This window comes from Podarcis erhardii, assembly GCF_964252035.2.
Source record: "Podarcis erhardii genome assembly, chromosome: Z".
Classification (NCBI taxonomy): Eukaryota; Metazoa; Chordata; class Lepidosauria; order Squamata; family Lacertidae; genus Podarcis; species Podarcis erhardii.
Genome location: NC_138504.1, coordinates 31,986,425 through 32,007,869, shown reverse-complemented (window position 1 = coordinate 32,007,869; position 21,445 = coordinate 31,986,425). Strand labels below are relative to the sequence as shown.

At 45.2% G+C, this 21,445-nt stretch overlaps 1 protein-coding gene across 5 annotated transcripts in view; it reads right to left on the bottom strand.

The window, feature by feature from the left end:
• EDA (ectodysplasin A) overlaps positions 1 to 21,445 on the bottom strand; it is a 52,243-nt gene that overhangs the window by 19,600 nt on the left and 11,198 nt on the right. For 4 of the 5 annotated variants that reach the window (XM_081847193.1, XM_081847194.1, XM_081847190.1 and 1 more), the window contains exon 2: positions 2,587 to 2,692. In XM_081847193.1, the coding sequence (XP_081703319.1) occupies positions 2,587 to 2,692 (106 nt within the window). Of the gene's footprint in view, positions 1 to 2,586; positions 2,696 to 21,445 lie in introns of all 5 variants that reach the window. The other variant, XM_081847192.1, reaches the window with a different exon arrangement.

Below are 21,445 nucleotides of genomic sequence, written 5' to 3'. Positions count from 1 at the left end.
CTGCCCTTTTGCAGCAGGTTGCAGCTTGCAAGGATAGAGGTTTATTTCTCCAGCTCTCTCTTCACCTGTGAGCCACAAACAAAATATGAAGCAAAAAACCTGCTGACAGAAGGATTAGTCATCCCAGCCAGTGTTCAACTATGCTAGAAGTAGCCAGAAGTCTTTTTTAAAAAGTCTGAGACATGAAGAGAAATCTTCCCTTCCTATAAATCTGTTTTCTCTGCAATGTCGAATTAATGTCACATATTTTCTTCTTTAATTACGTGTTCATTCTTCCACAGTATCTTGCAGAGAATTGCTGCTCTGCTTGGCGCAGTCCCTTGGCGCAGATTAACATCTATGTCTGGAGATGGCTGGGCGCCCCTTTTTGAATCAAGATGCTGGGCTTAGCCTTTTGAAACAGCACTGGTTTTAACAAATTTCAAAACCGCACCTATGAAACACTCTGGGATAGCCTCTGGACAAAGAACATGAAAACCTAAGTAGAGCCCGATGGATCAGGTCAATGGCCCTTCCACTCCCTCTATAGCAGACACTCACAGTATTACCGTTGTTTCTCCTTTCATCATTTACTCTGTTATCAACTGGTTGGGCACTGCTTTTGTTTGGGTGAAGACAAAGGCAAAGTAGGGGGGCAGAACATTTCCGCCTTCTCTGTCACCCAATAGCATTTCTCTTTCCCTGCTAAAAACAAGATTATAATACACCTCAACTTCATAAACATCTGGACAGGCTTGTCTAAATAAGAATGTTTTTAGCAGGCACCAAAAACAATACAGTGAATGTACCTGCCTGGTGTCAATAGGCAGGGAGTTCCAAAGTCTGGCAGACTAAACAAATGTGGGATGGGCTATGTGGTGCCTGTAACAGCACTAATTCTGCCCTTTTTTGGCTCTTCTCTCTTTAGAGAATGATGCCAACCCCTCCATCACAAATAGAAATCCAGTCTGGTTACTAGTGGACACCAGGTTATTTATTGCCCTTTATTGGAAATTTCATGGTGCTTTACCATGTGAAGTACGTTCTGATAACGTCTGGGACATCATCAGAAGGCTTGACCAGACACAGATATAGGGTGGTCTGGGGAAGAGGCTAAAACTGACCTTTTTGATGCAGATTGCTTTCCGTTCTTAGAATATATCTGCAGGGAAGGATCTTCCCATATCCGTCCAGCTTCCCTCTCTCTTGTAACACTAGAGCTTGAATGTTTGGAGATTCAGGACAGATAAAATGAAGGACTTCTTTAGTTAAACTATAGAACATCCTCCTGCAGGAGGAAGGGATGGCACTAAATTGGATGGCTTGAAAAGAGGATTAGACAAATTCATGGAGGAGAGTGCTACTAGCTATGAGGGGCATTGGCCTGATCCACAAGGCTCTTCCGCTTGCTGGTTTCCTACAACGGGAATCTGGCTGGCTACTGTGAGAACAGGTTGCTGGACTAGATGAGCCACTGGCCTGATCCAGCAGACTATTCTTATGTTCTTAAGTGTTCTGCATTAAGTGTTAGAAAATGGAACAAAAACACAGCTGTTGAACTGCAGCTTGGTTTGTTGAATTTTAATAGTGTGGCATTGAGGTTTTTTTTTTTTTTTTTTTTTTTTAAAAAGAGTGCTGTGGTATATAAAAATAAACTCTTAATTCTAGCCAAGAGCCCTCTGGGTATTTTGTTGAAACACATGAGTCTGCATATGTTAGAACTGTGGCAATATCTGTCAGCTGCGTAACAGACAGAGCTCTGTTTGGATTCCCACCTCAACGCCTGCAGGGGAAGGCAGAACCGTGCGCGATAGATAGTTGTGGTGTAGCCTTTAACGCAAGCCGAAAAGAAGGATCCCGTTAAGCATGCTTCACCCCGCCTATGAACTATGAGCTGCAGGTTGCTTGCAACTTGAACGCCTTTTAGTTTGCATGATTTCAACTTTACGTGTTTGATGGACAGCCAGTTGAAATAGCACAAATTAAGTGTGCAGAAAGCTTAGGAGCTCTTTTTGCGCAGGGTTTTCCAGGTGTGGAAAGAGCTTAGAAGCTCTCCACCTTGCTTGGTGGACTCTGGGAGGATCTCACAGAGCTGTCTTGAGTTTCTTGCCAGAACCTCCAACAAAGAAGAGACCGCCACCTGAAAGCCATCTAGATTAGTGGCCATCATAGCTTCCTGTGGGAGTGAGTTCCATAGTTTAACGATGTACTGTGTGAAGAAGGATCTTCTTTTATGTGTTCTGATGCACTCTTAAGAGCTTAAGCTGAAGCCCACAAAAAGATGAATGCTGTGAATTCTGAAAGGCAACAGAGGCTGTGCCCTAAGGGCTCTTGCATTCCTTCCCTGAGGAGCAGCTTTCAGAGAGGTGCCTGGCCTCAGATGGCTGGGTCAAAGGCAGGTGGGATGGAGCACATGATCTTAGGACATCTCCCTGTTTAGGGAAAGAGAGAAGAGCCGAGGCGGCTCCTTTGAGGCGGCTCCTTTTTCTTCGTATAGTGGCTCAGAAGAATCATAGAGTTGTAAGGGAACCCAACCCCCTGCGATGCCTGACTGCTGGATATGAAGTGTGCAACATCAAAACAGAAAAGGTAAAGATTCCCTCTCACCCTCTGATCCTTCGCTGTTCTTGCTCCGCTTATTCCTCCGGACACGGCGGCTTCCTTCCCCGAAAAAAGGCCTTTCTTCAGGCGAGAAGAACTTCAGCAATGCCACCTGGAAGACAAGGGGTCATAAGTTCCACCTTTGGGGCTGAAACACACATAAAAAGCAGCTGGCAAAAGGGACAATGCCACACAGTAAACACTGCCTATGGCCATCTTTATATGAATGTAAGAAGAGCGATGCTGGATGAGGCCAATAGGCCAACAGGTCCTGTATCCTGTCCTCACAGGGGTAGTTCTGATGCTCCAATGGAAAATCCATAAGCAGGATTCAAGCACAAAAGCATTTCCACCATAAACTGGGGTGCCGGGCAGACTCTGTCCAAGGCTAAATAGAGCAGTACTACCACTTCCCTTTATCTGGACACTCAACGTCTGCTGATTCAGTCTAGAATTGCATAATAGCCTTTTTTTGCTGCTGCATCACACTGTTGGCTCACATTAAGCTTGGTGTTTCCTAAGACCCCCCCAGATCCTTTTCATATTGTCAAGGCAGGCGTCCTCAGTCCTTTATGTGTGTGTCTGGTTATCCCTGCCTAAGTGGAGAACCTGATATTTACCCATATTGAAATTAATACATCTTTAACCAGTTTGCTAATCAAAATACAAAAGACGGATCTGTCCATCCAAAGATAGGCCTGGAGGTATTCTGCATTGTCTAACAATGTGGGGAACCTGTGGGCCTCTGGATGTTGCTTATGTTCTTATAAGAACATGACCCTAACCCTAACCCTGCTGAATCAGGCCAAAGTTGCCCCATGTAGTCTAGTCCCTGGTCTCACAGGGGCCAACCAGATGCCTATGGGAAGCCAGCAAGCAGGACTTGAGCACAAGAACCCTCTCCCCTTGTGCATTTTCCAGTACCTGGCACTGAGAAGCGTTGCTGTCTCAGACTGTAGAGGCAGAGCATAGCCATTGTGGCTACTAGCCCTTGATACCCCTCTCCTCCATGAATTTGATGACACCTGCAAATCTGACGAGTATCTCATAATCATATATATATATCAGAGCACTCTGGATTCTTTGGCAGACACGTTCTTTGCAACAGCACAGATTACAATTTAGTGCATTGGAGGCTGTAAACTCATTACCCAGGTGCTGAGGCCGGTATAAAGTTTCAAAAAGGCGAGGATACCTCAATGCCGAGGAATGTGGGATCCCCTAAGGGAGGTCACTACACCCCAGATTTTACTTCTCATCCTACACCTGCCTTGAGTTGCAATACCGAAGGGACTTTACAGGTGGAGAAACAGCTTTTCTCTAAAAGAAAGTCAATATTCTAGAAATCTGTTCAGCTAACACCTCTAATATGTTAGGATATCGTATACCCATGTAACCTAAAATATTTCTGCTTTGTTATCTAAAATATGTTATTCCAGAGAATGACCAAGAAACAGTGTTTATCCTCATAACTGCTGATGAGATTATAATAGCTAAAAAATGGAAAAAGAAGTGTATCTCCTACTGTATCTGAATGGATTAAGAAAAGTTGGTCAATAGTAACTATAATTAAGCTAACTTCCTACAAAAATACATATAAACCAGGTTTACAGGGAAGAATGTATTTTTCAAAAACGTTTTGAATCAGAAGTTCAATGGTAATGTGCAACCTTATGCTGTAATAAGTAACAAAAGAATAGCAGCTTTCAAGGTCACCATGATCCAGAATTTGTCTTTCACTTTACATAACAGAGAACAGATTGGATGGTTGTTGCAGCATTATTATTGTGGCAGAGGACAGGGTAGCAATCATACACAAGGAAGCAATTACACCCAGAAAACTGTGACGAGTACCGTATTTTTCGCTCTATAGGACGCACCTTTCCCCCTTCAAAAATGAAGGGGAAATGTGTGTGCGTCCTATGGAGCGAAGACGCCATAGCCCCGCAACCCTCTCCCAGCTGGAGAGGTGACGCGCGGCTATGGAAGGAGCCTCTATAGCTGCGCATCACCTCTCCAGCCGGGAGAGAGCACGCGGGGCAAAAGAACACCCCCCCCGGCGCTCTCCCGGCTGGAGAGGTGATGCGCGACTATGGCAGCAGCCTCTATAGCCGCGCATCACCTCTCCAGCCGGGAGAGCGCGCACGGGGCTAAAGAAGCCATAGCCCCACGACCCTCTCCCAGCTGGAGAGGTGACGCGCGACTATGGCAGCAGCCTCTCCGCTGCGCCTTTCCGCTGCTCCCTGACCTGCTCTTTGGGGCTGGTGGTGGGCTTCCCCTGCCAGCCCCAAAGAGCAGGTCGAAAGGAACCTGAAGCCTGAAGAGTGAGAGGGGTTGGTGCACACTGACCCCTCTCGCTCTCCAGGCTTCCAAGGTAGCCACTTGAACGGCACCTTGTTTTAGAGCGGGGAAACAAGAGGGGGAAAATTCTCCCCCTCTCTGCGCAGCGCCTCCTGCCACTTCGCTGAAGGGGCGCTGGGCAGAGAGGGGGAGAATTTTTTTTCTTGTTCTCCCCCCTCTAAAACAAGGTGCGTCCTACTGTCCGTTGCGTCCTATGTTGCGAAAAATACGGTAAGTGGTGTGATAGCTGTTTGCAATGGGCAGCAATCACAACTCCACCATCCCAGTGGAATGAAGAAATTGCCAGGGGCAACACTTTCACTGGACTCTTGGAAGATTTGCAAGAAGAGAACCCAGATCTCTTCCCGAGAGACACAGTCGATGCACCCCAGGGGTGCCCCTCAGTAGCAAACCTCCCTGCCCCTGAAATTGTGGCATGTGCTCTGCAGCGAGATGGGTCCCACCAGCATCAACATCAGGACCAGACAATGTTGCTTTGGAAGATCAGCATGAAGATAAGAAGAACCTGATGGATCGGCCAGTGGCCCATCTAGTCCAGCATCCTGTTGTCACAGTGGCCAACCAGGTGTCTGTGGGAAGTCAGCAAGGAGGATCTGAGCACAAGAGCCCTCTTCCCCTCCTGTCAACAGAACATTGTATAAAACAATAAAAATAAGCTAGCCTTAGAACATAAGAAGAACCTTACTGATCAGGCCAGTGACCCATATAATTCAGCATCCTATTATCACAACTGGCCAAGCACAGTGGTGAGGGGAGAGCAGGTAATGGCTCTTTCCACCTGCATTACCCAGGAGTCTTCTTAAGGGAGCTGATTCCAGAGGAAGAACTGTGAGGGGAGAAAGACTCTGTTTGCCACCTGTGCTTACCTACCTCCAGCACAAGGAAGGAACCTTCAGAAGGAAGTTGCTGCCCCAAGCAGTGTGTGTGGTTTTTTAAGAAGCTGAACAGAGTGACGGATTATGAGTCAAGGGGGTGTGGAGTGTGTGTGTGTGTGTGTGTGTGTGTGTGAACATTACAAGTACATTTTTTGGTGGCTACTTTGCTGATGTTGTTAATATTGTTTTATAGATTATAAATGCTGTATTGATTTGTTAGTCATATGACTTTTGCTTCAATTGTGATGTTTAACTTATTTTTTTTAAATTGTTACTTTGCTAACAGTGTTTTACAGACTGTAATTGTTTCCATTGATTGTTTAATTATTCTTTATGGTTTAGGCTGTATTTAGGCTATTATGTCATTGTTATTTATTGTTTGTAAGCCGCTTTGGAATTTATTTGAATGAAAAATGGCACAGAAATATAATAAATCAAATCAAATTAACCTGTCGCATGTTATGAATATCAGAAGATAAGAACCACCTGCTGCATCAGGCTGGTGACCCATCTAGCCCAGCCTCCTGTTCTCAAAGTGGCCAGTCAGATGCCCCAGTGGGAAACACTCAAGCAGTATCTGAGTACAAGAGCAGAATAACATTAGAAGAGCCTCCTGGATCAGGCCATTGGCCCAGCCAGTCCCATAACCTCTTCTCACAGTGGCCAACCAGAGTCCCAGATGTTCTGCAACTAGCAAAGTTTAGGGACTTTTTCAGTTCAGGGTGTGGAGGGGAGTAACATAAAGGCTGACTCACACCTACTACCAAGTGGGTCAAGTCTTTGTTATCAGAAAAGAACAAAAGGAACAGCCCTGCAATGACAAGCAAGAGTCCTCTATGGAGCACCTGATCTGTTAATATTATGAGATGGTGGACAAACAAAACAGGAACTCTTTGGAAACCATAGCCTGAGGTCACCCAAACACAGACCAGCTTCATGGAGAACTCTTATGGAATAAAACACCTGGCAGATTTTTTTAACCCGCACCCATTAAAAAAACCCACCCCTGCAGCACAAAGTATAAAGCTATTAGGAACACAGAAAGCTACCTGCTCCCAAGTCAAGACCGTAGACCCATCTAACTCAGCGATGTTTACAATGACTGGCAGCAGCTCCTCTCCAGGGTTTCAGGCAAGGTTTTCTATCCCAGCCCTACCAGGAGATGCTGCCAGCAGGGATTGAACCTGGGACCTTCTGCATGCTGTGCAGATGCTGGTCCTTCTCCTACACATAAAATTCTAGTCCTCTTGGGGCCCTCTCACAGCACCTCTCAGTCTCCTCCAGGCTAAACGGCTGCTGTTGCTGAATGTCAGGTCAGCTTGGAGTAAGACCTCCCTCATCCTTGATCTCATTGTGGAGGAGGCTGATCTGGTCTGTATCACTGAGGCCTGGGTGGGTGAGCAGGATGAAGTCGGTCTCACCCAGTTGTGCCCACCTGGGTACTCAGTGCAGCACCAGGACAGACAATGGTGGGGGGGGCAGAATTGCTATAGAAATTCCCTCTCTCTCCAGGCTCTCTGTCCCATTTTTTTTGGGGGGGGGGGCTGGATCTAGAATATGTGTTCCTGGCATTGGGCAATTGGAACAGATTAGGGATGCTTTACTGCCCAACTTGCTGCCCAGTCTCCCTGCCTGAACTGACAGAGCTGGTCTCAAAGGCAGTGTTGAGGACTTCCAGACTTCTGGTTCTGGGGTACTTCAACATCCATGCCAAGGTGACTGGCTCTGGGATGGCTCAGGACTTCATGGCTGGCATGATGGCCATGGGGCTGTCCCAATATGTTACTGGCCCAACGCATGTGACAGGCCAAACTCTGGACTTTGTTTTCTTAGCTGAGCAGCACACCGAGATCATCCTCTGAGGCCCTCCTTTGTGCGCATCCTCCACAAGAGGTCCGAACGTTGGTAACATCAAAGTGGGCCTTTTCTGCAGTGGCTCCGTTTGTGAAATGCTCTCCCTGGGGAGGTTTGGCTGGTGCCTTCATTATACACCTTTAAGTGCCAGGTTCCTCTTCAACCAGGCCTTTGGCTGATTGACATATAATGCCCTTTTAAATGTATCATGGGAACGGGGATTATTGGTTTTGTTGTTCCTATTTTTAGTGGGGGGTTTTATATTGTAACTGTATGTTGTGAACCACCCTGAGATCTAGATAGATCTACAGAGTTGTTGTTGCTACAAATGTTAGCAACAACAACTCCCTCCACCATTGTTCACAAGGCTTGGTTTCCAGATCCATCCTCTTGTCCTCCTCTGCTCACCTTCCAGCTTGTCAATATCCTTCTTAAACTGGAGTCCCCAGAACTGGGCCCAGGAATCCAAGTGGAGCCTAACCAATAAAGCAATATTATGACTTCCCTTGATGGGACACTCAACTTGTGTTGTTGCAGCCTAGAATCACATTGGCCTTTTCTGTTGCTGCATCACACTGTTGACCCCCAGATCCTTTTCATGTGGACATTTTTTTTAAAAAATCAAGCACACATGTACACATACATCTTTCTTTAGATGCCAGGCAGGCCTGTGCAGGGGGTGGGAGGGGCGGCCCGCTCCAGGACTCAGACAAACTTTGCACAGGCCTGATGCCAGGTATCCATATCACCAGGCAGGGAGCTCCGCCCTTAACAGCAGTGGGAATCAGAGTTCATTCATGAGCTCTTTGCCTGACAGGACAGGTTGCTAAAGCTGTTCTAGGATTTCTCTTTTTTACAATATTGTCCGCCCTCGAACATTGTTTTAATGCTTTCTTTTTACTGCCTTCTGAAGCTATCTATCCATGTATATATCAATTCATTTCCCACTACATTGGACCATAGGGTGGGGTGGTGCTTTGCCAGCACCAACAGGAGGCAACATAAACATGCCCAAGGGCAATGGATTGTGTCCATTAAGCTTCTGCCCGTGGTGCGCCAGGTAGCCAAATCACTCCTGAGGCTGTTGACAACAACTGACTTAACAACACCTTTTCTTCCCAAACACGGCCGTTCCTTGTAGCGCATTAAAAAATGCAGATTACATCCTTCAGAGGTGGTAATTAAGGCATCAACTGAATTTATGCTGCCAGATCACATCACTGCTCCATATATATATTATAATATGTGTTGTAAAAACAGAGGAGGAAAGAATGGCGTTTGCCCGAACATGAACGGGGCTCAACTAGGAGTAGCTTGTTTGTTCAGGCTGTTGCCTTCAGTGCAGGGTACAGCTGTGCCAAACGCAGAGATTAAGACATAGAATCATAGAACTGTAGAGTTGGAAGTGACCCCAAGGATCATTTAGTCTAACCCCCTGCAATGCAGGAATCGCAGCTAAAGCATCCCTGATAGGTGGCCACCTAAGCTGTTTAAAAATCTCTAATGAATAATAGAATCGTAGAATTGTAGTGTTCGGAGGGACCCAAAGGGAGGCTGTGACGGCCACCAACTTGGATGGCTTTAAAACAGGATCAGATTTGTGAAGATGAGAGCTACTGATGGCTACTAGCCACAATGGCTATGTTCTGCCTCAACAGTCAGAAGAAGCAATGCTTCTGAATGCCAGTTGCTGGAAACCAGAGGAGGGGAGACGGATCTTGTATTCAGATCCTGCTAGCAGGGGTTTCTGTTGGGGCATCTGGTTGGCCACTATGAAAAGAGGAGACTGGACTAGGTTGGCCCTTTGCTGGATCTGGAATGGCTCTTCTGACATTCTTAGAAGTTCACATTCTGGTCACCAGAATAAACCTGATAGGAGAGTGACAGGGTGTGTTGTTGTTGTTGTTGTTGTTTTGGACATGCTTACTTTTATTGTCCAAGTGGTCCTCTATACACTTACAGATATGGGACTCTTGTCTGCCCAGACCTCAGACAGAAACTTCTGGAGATGTCCAGTCACATATCAGTTCTTTAAGATCTCTTAAGAACACAAAGCAATGGCCTATCTGCTCTAGTATCCTGTTCTCAAAGTGGCCAACCAAATGCCCCAAAGGGAAACCAGTAAGTAGGACTCAAACACAAGAGCACTCTCCCCTCCTATGGTTTCCAGAAAATTCTATTCAAAAGCATTGGTGCCTCTGACAGTGGAGGCAGAGCATAGCCATTCTGGCTAGTAGCCATCAACAGCCCTCCATGAATTTGTCAAATCCTCTTTTAAAGCCATCGAAGTTGGTAGCCATCACTGCCTCCTGAGGGAAGGAGTTCCACATTTTAAATATGCACTGTGTCAAGAAATCCTTCCTTTTGTCTGTCCTGAATCTCCCAACATTCAGCTTCATGGGATGTCCGTGAAGTGTGCATGCACACAAAAGCGCATACCAAGAACTAACTTAGTTGGTCTTTAAGGTGCTACTGGAAGGAATTTTTTTATTTTGTCGTGAGTTCTAGTGTTATTGAGAGGGGAGGAAATTGTTCTCTATCATCCTTCTCCAGAACATGGATCATTTTGTAAACGTCTATCATGTTGCCTCTTGCTCACCTTTTCTCTTAGGCAGGGTGCTCAACAAACCCAGTGATTCATTCAATTAATCTCTTTTAAAAAAACTTTTTATCTATCCCACTCTTTTTTCCTTTACCGATCTCAGTGGGTAAACTTCCTTGACACAGATAACGCTTCCTGTGCCTTGGCAGAAAACAGGGCTCTGCTGATCTATATCAGCGACTGCTTTCAGATGCAGATGAAATATATGGCGGCCGCCAAACCCCCCTTTGTTGCATTGCCAGAAGGAAGGTTTTCACAGAGAGGCCTTAATTTCACATGCACACTCTGCAGCAGTTTGGCTTTACCCCCAGTGGTGCACTCCATTGTCTCTGGAGACAGACAAATGCCAACAACTCAGGCACATGGGACTCAACCACAAAGCTACTTCAACTTTACTAATTCATAGAATCACAGCCCTTCATATATTTGAAGATGGCTCTCATATCCCCTCTCAATCATCCCCAACTTCCTCAAACGTTCCTCTTCCAGCCTGGTTTCCAGGAACAATGCAAACAATATGAGCATTAAGGAGGAAGAGCCACACTAACCAAGGAAGCAAAAGGCTTACACACCAATCCCAAGCCAGCCCTGATGTCAGCTCAGTAGAACATTACCCCCACCAAGCACCCCCACCACTAGACTGGGACTCCAGTCCAAACTGTCTGCAGCGAGTTGAGAGTAGATAACCCTTTTGGTCCCTTCCAACTCTATGATTATATTATTCATTGGAGGTTTTTAAACAGAGGTTGGATGGCCACCTGTCAGGGATTCTTAGGCTGTGATTCCTGAATTGCAGGATGTTGGGCTACATGAAACTTGGGGATTCCTTCCAACTCTACAGTTTAATCATTCATTTTACAGAAACTGGCATGCCTACTTAGGATCAGCGTTTCAAGCTCCATTTGATCCAAGCTCTAATTGGAGAGTCCTTCTCATTCTCCACTTGCTTCTCCAACCAGCCAGCCTACCCCTAAGGCAGGCTGGTGGCCAATGACATTCTTGACTCAATAGTCCTGTTACTTTTTTAAAAACATCACCATTCTTTTCTGTTAACCTAACAAGCAAAGGTTTTTGAGACCTGAACATAATAACTTGCTAACATGGAAAGTAAGAATATACAAAGAGCCTGCTGCATCAGACCAATGTCCCATCTAGTCCAGCATCCTGTTCTCACATTGGTCAAATACCCCAAAGAACTTAGGAATCTACATAGACTGTCTCTGGGCCTGGAGGTTCCATGAGAGCATCAGAAGAGTCCTCCTGGATCAGGCCAGTGGCCCACCTAGTCCAGCATCCTGTTCTCACAGAGGCCAACTGAACTTTTCTCCTTCAACTTTCTCCATACGATGCATAATTTTATAAACTTGTTAGACTTAGCCCACTCTTTAAAGTAGATGGAAAAATGGAAGAGATAAAAGCTTTTCTCCCTCTGTCATAACACCAGAACATCTGGACATTCAATGAAGCTGAATGTTGATATTTTCAGAGCAGATGAAAGGAAGTCCTTCTAAGTAAATCTGTGGAACTCATTCCCACAAGAGGCAGTAATGGCCACAAACCAAGACGGCTTTAGAAAAGGATTAGACAAATTCATGGAAGAAGACAGGTCTATAAATAACTTCTAGCCATGATAGGTCTGCTTTGCTTCCATGGTCAGAGGCAGCAATACTTCTGAATCCCCATTGCTGGAGAGGAGAGTGCTGCTCTTGTGCTCAGGTCCTGCTTGTGGGTTCCCCATGACAGGCCTCTGGTTGTCCACTGAGAGAACAGGATGCTGAGCTGGATGAACCATTAGCCTGATCCAACAACCAGGGTCTTCCTGTTTTTGTATGGAACCTCCAAGTGCAGGGGCAGTCTGTCTCAATTCTTAGGCCACTGAGAGATGATGATGCTGGTCTAGGTGGGCCACTGACCTGATCCAAGAGAACTCTTCTTATGTTCTTAGATGCATGAACCTCAATGCTTAGTTGAGCTCTTTGCTAGGGATACAGGAGTGTTGTTTGTTAAGCCCATTTGCCTGCGGCTATGTCTAAGACTCTTTCTGGCAAATCTAAGGGCTGCAATCCAGATCCAGTCCCGCATGCCAAGTCTGAGCTTGCTTCAGATCTCTCATCGAATTCACCCTGTTGTGGCATGGAGTCTCAGCCTGCTAGTGTCTGGAACAGCAAAAACAAGGCTTATGAGTGGGGCCCAGTGATTGACTCAACGTCCCATTTGGAAAGGTCTAGTTGCCCTCGGGGTCCCCCAGCAGCTTCCAGATCTAAAACTGCTTCTGGACCTTGGAGGTTCCATAAGAAGAACCTGTCTGTTGGTTTAGGCCAACAATGGTCAATATAGTCCAGCATTCTTTTGTCACAGAGATGAACCAGACTATTGTAGGAAATCTGAAAGCAGTGTTTAAATGAGATGAGAAGGGAGGAAACAAGCTAATGTGTAGTGGTTAGTGTTTCTGTGTGACCAAGGGGCAATCAATGCCCTCCACCCCAATCCATCTCTGTGTTGTTGTGAGGATAACAGGGGGAGTTGGAGAACCATGTCCACCACTTCTGAGTTCCTCAAATGAAAAATTGTTTTAAAAAATGTAATAAACAAGCAAGCTGCAGCAGACCAGAGGCCTGCCTGAGTTCAGCATCCTGTTCTTACAGTGGCCAGCTGGGTGCCACAGAGGGAAGCGCCCAAGCAAGAGCTGAGAGCCACAGTGACTTGCCCTGTCTGTAATTGCCAGCATCTGATATTCAGAGTATTGTTGTCTCCGGTAGAATATAATGGACTCTCCTTCATTAGAGGTCTTAAAGCAGAGGTTGAATGGCCACTCCTCAGCGATTCCTTGGCTGTGAGCCCTGCATTGCAGGTAGTTGGTCTAGACGACCCTTGATGTCCCTTTCCAACTCTAAAATTCTATGATACTGTGATAAGCATGAGAAGCAGTCATGGATAGCCTTATTGACCACGAATGTATCTAACCTCCTTTCCTAACGCCATCCAAGTTGGACCTGGAAGACTCTGTAACTGAAACCCAACAGAAACCCCAGTTTCAATCAACTACATATGGATAACTCAATTAAGCTGCAGTTCTCTTCAACTGATGCAAGGGGAAGGTCCCCACTCCTCACTTTGCAAGCTGTCATTGACATTCCTTCCCTAAAGCTAGTCCACTGAGCTCTGGCATTGCAGGGGGTTGGACTGGATGACCCATTATAGACCTTCCAGGTCTATAACTGAATGATGAATCTGTGATTCTTTGACTGTGATTCCTGCCTAGCAGGTGATTAGATTAGATGGCCCTTGGGAGATTGTTCCAACTCTACAATTCCATGATTCTATGTTAAAAGCTCTACTTCCTTCGTGTCAGACAAGCAAGCAGAGTGTTGGACAAGCTTTTGTGCCATAAGACACGGAGTATGAGCCAGTTAAGCACTACAGCATCGAACAGACTTAAAGCATCCAGATGTTTCCTCACTCTGCACTCCATATGGCTCACAGCTGGGTGACAGCTGTCTGCATTAAAGAGCAACTCTGCATAATAAGTCGCTAGAGAAAAATTAATTTCCCGTAAAAACTTTGCTAGTGATAAAAGGAAAATCCCATTAAAGGTCTCTGACTCCGCAATTGAGTTCAGTTGCGGGGCTATAAAACGATTCCCTTTTGAAATCCCATGGCCCAAGAAAACCCAAAATAAAGATGTGGAGCAGCTTATCTGAGGAGGAGTGATTCCTCTGGATGCTTGCAGGAGCTTTTTCTCTTAACAAACCAAGACACAGAGAACATAAGAAAGTAAGAAGAACCCTGCTGGATGAGGCCAATGTTTCATCCAGTTCAGCATCCTGTTCACTCAGTGGCCAAATAACCCTAAGAGACTAGGAAATGAAATAGGCTGCTGCTGGACTTGGAGATTCCATAAGCATATCAGAAGAGCCCTGCTAGATCAGGCCAATGGCCCATCTAGTGCCAGTGTCCTGTCCTCACAATGGCCAACCAGATGCCCCAATGGGAAGCTTGCAAGCAGAACTCTACCCTCCAGTGCGTTCCAGCAACAGGCATGCAGAAGCAATGCTGCCTCAGACTGTGGAGGTATAATCATAGAATTGTAGAATTGGAAGGGAGACACAGGGCCATCTAGTCAACCCCCTGCAATGCAGGGGGCTTTCCAACCTTGGCTTTAAACCCTCCAATGGTGGAGAGTCTGTTCCACTGTCGAGTAGCTCATAACTATCAGGAAGTTCTTCCTGATGTTTAGGTCGGAATCTTCTTTCTTGTAACTTGAAGTCTATTGGTTTGGGTCCTAAAATCCGGAGCAGGAGAAAGCAGGCTTGCTCCAACTTGCATGTGAAAGCCCTTTACACATTTGAAAATGGCTATCATATCTCCTCCCCAATTCCTCTTTCCCAGGCTAACCCTCAACTGTTCCTCATAAGGACTGATTTCCAGACCCTCGATCATCTTGGTTGCCCTCTTCTGTATACACTTCAGCTTGTCAATGGCATTCTTAAACTTTAGCACTCAGAAATAGACACAGGACTCCAGGCGTTATCTGACCAGGGCAGAACAGAATGGGACTTTTATTTCCCTTGATGCAGCCTAGAATAGCATTCACTTTTTCTGCTGCATCACACTGTTGGCTCATGTTAAGCTTGTGGTCTACTAAGAACCCAGATCATTTTCTCACATAAGCAAGGTGTCCCCCAGCTTATCTTTGTGCAGATGGCTTTTCCTGACTAAGTGTAGAACCTGACATTTGCCCCTATTGAAATTCATTTTGTTAGTTGGAACCCAGTTCTCCAATTTGTTAAAGTCATATTGAATCCCAGTTCTGTTTTCTGAGGCATTAGCTACCCCTCTTATTTTGGTGTTATCTGCAAATTTGATGAGCATCTCTTCAATTTCTATATCCAAGTTGTTTATAATGATGTTGAACAACGACAGGGGCAGGACAGTACCCCACTTGTTTCTTTTTTTCCAGGATGTTGAGGAACCATTGATGAGCATTTTCTGGGTAGAGTATAACCATTGTGGCTAGAAGCCACTAATAACACTCTTTCTCAATGGATTTGTCTAATCCAACCTTTTTGAGTCCACAGCTCCCTTGACCAACTACATTCTTTCTGTGGCTCCCCTGTGGGGCTCAGAAGCCCAGTTATGTCACCCCTTGTCTGTAGAGAGGGGCAGCCCCTCACCTCTTTTCGAATACCCTCCCGTGTGGAGTGTCCCCTCAGCCTTGCCTCCTCTCTCATTGGGAGTCTTCTGGGCAGCAACCCACCCCACTCCAAAGAGAGGTGCCTCATAGGGGCCTGGAAAAAGGATGCCCCCAAACTTAGGAGCCTGATGGAAATGGCCAAAGGTGAACCTGAGGCAAACAGCCGAAAAAGCCTTTGGGAGGAAGAGACATGAGAGGGTATCAAAGGAGGGAGGGAAGGAAAGAAAGAGGGACAGAGGCCACTGTTGCCTGCAGCACCCCTGATTATCTTTCAAGAGAGGAAGAGAAACTTTCCTCTATCCACTTTCTCCATGCCATGCCTAATTTTATATCACATTGCCTCTTTCTCACCTTTTCTCAAAACTAAAAAGTCCTATAGGGTGTAACCTTTCTTCATAGGGGTGTTGTTGGAAGAAAGGTTGCACCCTATAGGACTTTTTAGTTTTGTGAAAAGTTGACAACGGTGGGTGCCTTTTTCTGAACCTTTTCCAATATGCTTTTGGAGCTGAGGCGACCAGAACTGCCCACAGTATATTTCAAGTGCAGTTGTGTCATAGATTTGTATAATGGGGCATTATGATACTGGCAGCTTTATTTTCAATTCCTTTCCTAATGAGGATTGAAGTGGCCTGTTGGACAGAGCAGACAGAATCTGCAGTCCACATCAACCTCATTCCACTCCTCCCCAGGATTCCAGCAAACATGAGACCAGAGCAGGCTCCACAACTTTTATTTTTTAGTTTCTAGGCTTTCCATCATAGGAAGACGGCGAAGCCAGAAACATGATATTATCTACACTAGCCATTCCTTGTACCGCTTACTAAAGAGGATGGTATTTGCAAATCTGAGAAAAATCTTAGATAAACAATTTAAGGGATTAGAGGAATGAAGAAGAAAACGATTCAGAGATGAAAAACAGCAAACCAAAAAGAAAAACAACTTCACAGCCAAAGAACAAGTTGATGTGAATGGAATTCATTTAAGCAACAGCTTCTAAAATTTTGCCTCTCAGATGCTCAAGCAACCCAGCTAAGATAAATGTACAAAATACATTCTATTCCCCCTTCCAGACAAGAAGCCCAATGTTTCACACTCTATAGCAGTTGTAAACACCTCATAGAATAGAATCCTAGGATTGTAGTGTTGGAAGGGACACCAGGGATCATCTAATCCAACCCCTTGCAATGCAGGTATCACAGCTTAAGAATGCATGGCATACATACATTCCTACGCCTGTTTAAAAAGCACCAATGAAGGACAGTCCAAGATGGATGGTAGTTTCTTGAAGCTGAAATACTGAATGCCCAAATGCAGGCAATTTCGACAAGAAAAGTGGGAGGCATCTAAAGAAACCAGTATAGCTGCATAAGGAGCTTATGCTCATAAGGAGCTGAGATTTAAGAGGGCATGTATAAAAAATGTAATAAAGTTGAAATCACAAAGGAGTATACACAAGGAGCCAAAAGTTGTAGGGTGAATATTAGGCGGGCTAAAGCTCAGAATGAGCTCAGGCTTCTTGCAAGAGAGGTTATTTGGCATCATTCAAGGCAAGAGGAAGAACAAGCAAGCAACAGGTTCTGTGCATGGAGAAGAGAAATGCTATTGGATGACACAGAAAAGGTGGAACTGCTCAATCCCTTCTTTGCCTCTGTCTTCACCCAAAAAGAAAGCGGTACCCAACCTAGTGATAACAGAATAAATTATCTAAGGAGGGAGATAACAGAATAAATGATCTAAGGAGGGAATAAATGATCTAAGATAGGAAAAGAGGTGAGCTACTTTAAATGAATTCAGATCTCCAGGCCCTGATGAGTTGCACCCAAGGGTACTAAAGGAGTTTGCGGATATCATATCAGAGCCTCTGTCTACAATCTTTGATAATTCATGGAGAATAGGTGAGGTCCCTGCAGGCAAATGTTGTCTCCATCTTCAGAAAGAGGGGGAAAGAAAAAAATTAAGGAATGTTAGAAGGAGGCTGGAATGAAGTTATGTGGCTTTAGCAGAAATATTATAAAGGATTAAGTAAAAATAGATTGTTAATGGATGAAAGGAGGAAAGGTAAAGTAACATTATATTAAGATAAATTATAGGATAAAAATTGGGAAGGATGGAAAGGATTTGCTGAAATAGCTAACCGAACTAGAATACAAAAAAGGGAGGTGCGAGGAGGTCAAGGAAACAAGCAAATGAAAGATAAGTTATGGGAAGGTTCGTTGTGTTTTTTAATTGCTTCTATTTTTCTGTTTTTTATTTAAAAAAATCTATTTTCTTCTTTCTTTATTGTGATGTGCTGTCAAGTTTTTGTTTAACTTGGAGTTATCTCTTTCTCTTTTTGTAACATTTAAAATTTTAATAAATATTATTTTAAAAAAAGAAAAGAAAAGAAAGAGGGGGAAAGAAGACCCAGGTGAGGTTGACACTGATTTCAGAAAAGGTCCTCAAACAGGTAATTAAGCAGTTGGTCTGTGAGCTCTTAGAAAAGGATGCTGTGATTACTTATCATCCTGGAAAAAAGTGACAAGAGGGGTGCTTTAAGGTTCTGTCCTGGCCCTGTTGTTGCTAAACGTCTTGATCTTGATCTTGATGATGATGATGATGATGATGATAATTATTACTTTATTATTTATATGCCATTCATCTGACTGGGTTGCCTCAGTCACTCTGGGCAGGCTCCCAACAGAAAATTAAAAACACAATAAAATCTCAAATATTAAAAACCTTCCCTGTACAGGGCTACCTTCAGATGTCTTCTAAAAGTCATATTATTGTTTGACATCTGATGAGAGGGCATTCCACGGAGAAGGCATGACTACTGAGAAGGCCTTCTGCCTGGTTCCCTGTAACTTCACTTCTTGCAGTGAGGGAACGACTTGGATGAATGAATTGAGGAGATGCTCATCCTGCAGAAGTCACTAACGTAACGCAGGGCATTCTTCCAGCAGGATAGCAAGTATTTCATAAGATCATAAGAACAGCCTGCAGGATCAGGTATGGGGAACCATCCAATCCAGTATCCTCTTCTCACAGTGACTGACCAGATGCCTATTAGGGAAAACCCACAAGCAGGATTCAAGGACAAGGGGAACTCTCTCCTCCTGCTGTTTCCAGCAAGTGGTATTCAGAAGCATTGCTGCTTCTGACCATGGAGGAGGAGCATAGCCACCATGGCTAATAGCCATCAATAGCCGAGCCCTCCATGAATTTGTCCAGTCCTCTTTTAAAGCCCTCTAGGTTTGTGGCCATCACTGCCTCCTGCAGGAGATAGTTCCATAGTTTAACTAAGCGCTGATGGTAATGAAACAGTTACTGAACACATTATCAGTTTCTGGTGCAGATACAGCATAAATGAGACCTATGACTCCTGGCTGGGTCCACAAGCCGCAGTTACATTTCATTTATCTAAAGCCCAAGCTAATTCTGCACATCGACTCTCACCATCAACATCTGTGTCGTGAGAGATGTCTCAATACGCTTTGAACTGTGCCGTGTCACCAGCCCTGGCAACCTTGGGGCGCTAATTCGAAGCAGTTCTTTAGGGATTTTTGCTTGCCATTTGTTGATATTTTTAGACTCCTCGCAGTCCTCCTGCAACTGAAGGAACAACGAGCCATGGATTGATTTACTGCTTGAAAGCAAGTTGCTGTACCCCCCTCCCTTAATAACAGATTTAACAAATTTGTTCCACCTGCTCAATTATGCACCCTCGGCCTTTCTTGTGGTTTCACTGGAGTTTTTTGCAGCCTAAACCTCAAAGGGGCCTGAGCTCAGCAAACTTTGCACCGTGCCTGCCACTCATAATGAGCCCCACTGGAACGCTGCTTCAAATTACGGCTGAGGTTTCGCCTCTCGATTGATGCAAGCAGTCAGATTGCAAAGGCTGATAGGTGCGGCTGGCAAGTAGCATTCAGTTCTCCAGAACATGCATAGAATTTTAGGGCTGGGAGGGACCCCCAGAGGTCCATCTAGCCCAACCCCATTGCATTGCAGGACTCACAGGTAATGATTTTTCATAGAATCATGTTTTTAGCAGGCACCAAAAAGAATAGAGTGAAGGCTCCCTGCTTGATGTCAAACGCAGAGAGCTCCAAAGTGCAGGTGCTGCCACACTAAATGACGGGTATTACGTGGCACCTATAACAATGTCACTGCTGCTGGTTGAAGCGGCTGAGTGGGCCTATATGGTATAAGGCGATCAGGCAGGTACACTGGTCCCTTTAAAAGCCCAAGGTGGACCAGGGAGGAGCAAGGAACCGTCTTGCTGCAAGGGAAGGAGGTGGGCATTAAATTGTACAGTAGACAGTTGCTGGAGTAAGAAGATGGGGCTACAGCAGGCAGCTGTAAGGATGGGCTCCTGGATAAGAATTAGCATGCACTCCTATAATCAGTGGTGTATGGTGCACTCTGACCTGGTGGGCAGCTGGGAGGGAAAAGAGGGGGTAGACTGGGAGGAGAAGGTGTCGGAAGCTGAAGAGGTAACAGGGTTTCGTGAGCATGAAGAGGCTGTGGCAGAGAGCAGTCCAGAGGCATAGGAAGGAGAGAAGGGGAGCCAGGAGATAGAGATGAGGCAGGCTGCTGAAGAAGCCAGGGCGACTCCCCCTCCTGCTGCAACGTGGTCCCCCTTCCTCCTGTTCTCCCAGAACATGCAGAGAAATGAAGAGGGTGGAGCAACGAGAGGCAAGAAGACAAAGCCTTGGGTTGCTGGGGGAGGAGCCTTAGACATCGTGGGAATGTGGGGCAGCCTTTGCAACTGCCTCATTGAGGCAAGACCTACTGGGAGGAGTTGCTGCGATCACTAGGCCTGCACTAATTTATTTGAATTAAGAGTTAACTTCACTGACACTGGGTATTTTATTACTGACCTACTCTTGACTCTGGCTCATGACAGCCAATTAGTAATATAAAGAAGGAATACAGAAGGAGGTTCACCATAACCATCAGAAACACACTTTCTCCTCCACCTAGTTTGTGGTGTTAGGTCATCCATTGGGGTTGCCAAGCCCATCTCCTTCCCATAACCTGAATGGACCACAGGACAGAGGCAGCAAAACCCTGGAATTGAGATGTGACCAAAATCTACTGAATGGGGAAAAAAAATCCTATTCTGTCAAGTCTTGCACAAATGTTCCTTGCTAAAAGTTTAGTTTGCAATTCCTGCATGACAAGGGATTGGACAGGGTGGCCCTTGAGGTCCCTTCTAGCTCTACAATTCTATAATTCATTGGAAGTTTTTAAACATAGGTTGGATGACTACCTGTCAGGGAATCTTAGGCTGTGATTCCTGCATTGCAGAGGGTTGGACTAGATGAACCCTGTGGGTCCTTTCCAACCAACCCTACAATCCTATGCCTGTATGAGCATTATGTCTGTTTCGAGCAAGTTGCCATCGGCACCAGATAAATACTCTTTTGTAATGGGGCTGAGACAAGGCTCCTTGAGTCACTTGTTATGGAAAAACATGCACTGGTGTTTGACAGGTTTAGCTCAGATATTTTTTTCTGAAAGAATAGTTTAGACTCTCCTTGGAAATAGTAATAGCTGGCAAGCTCTCAGCAGAGCCCCTTGAGTTGGAGACACTGTTGATTCCAGAATTCATCTCCTGGATTAGATCCATGAAGCCCAAAGGCAGGAGAGTTTGCCAAAAATCAGAATAACTTTTATACGTTTAGTAACTCAGTATGTGACGCCTCTACAGCACTTTCTGTTGGAAGAATTGTGTTGCATTTTGCACACAAACTAGGACTGCATTGATCTTGCAATGCGGGTCACTACTGTGCCTTTTGGGTTATGTCTCGAGGGGCTGTCAAAGCAAAGGTCCAGGGAGAATTGATACAGAGGGACCGTAGCCCAGGTCTGGATCATCCAATTCTTAGAAACAGTTTTCAGGTATCTCAAGCACATTTGCCATAATTAATAAACTACCAATATTCCCTGTGATTATCATTTATGGTGGGAATGTAAGTAGGTGCAAGATTTGGAGGG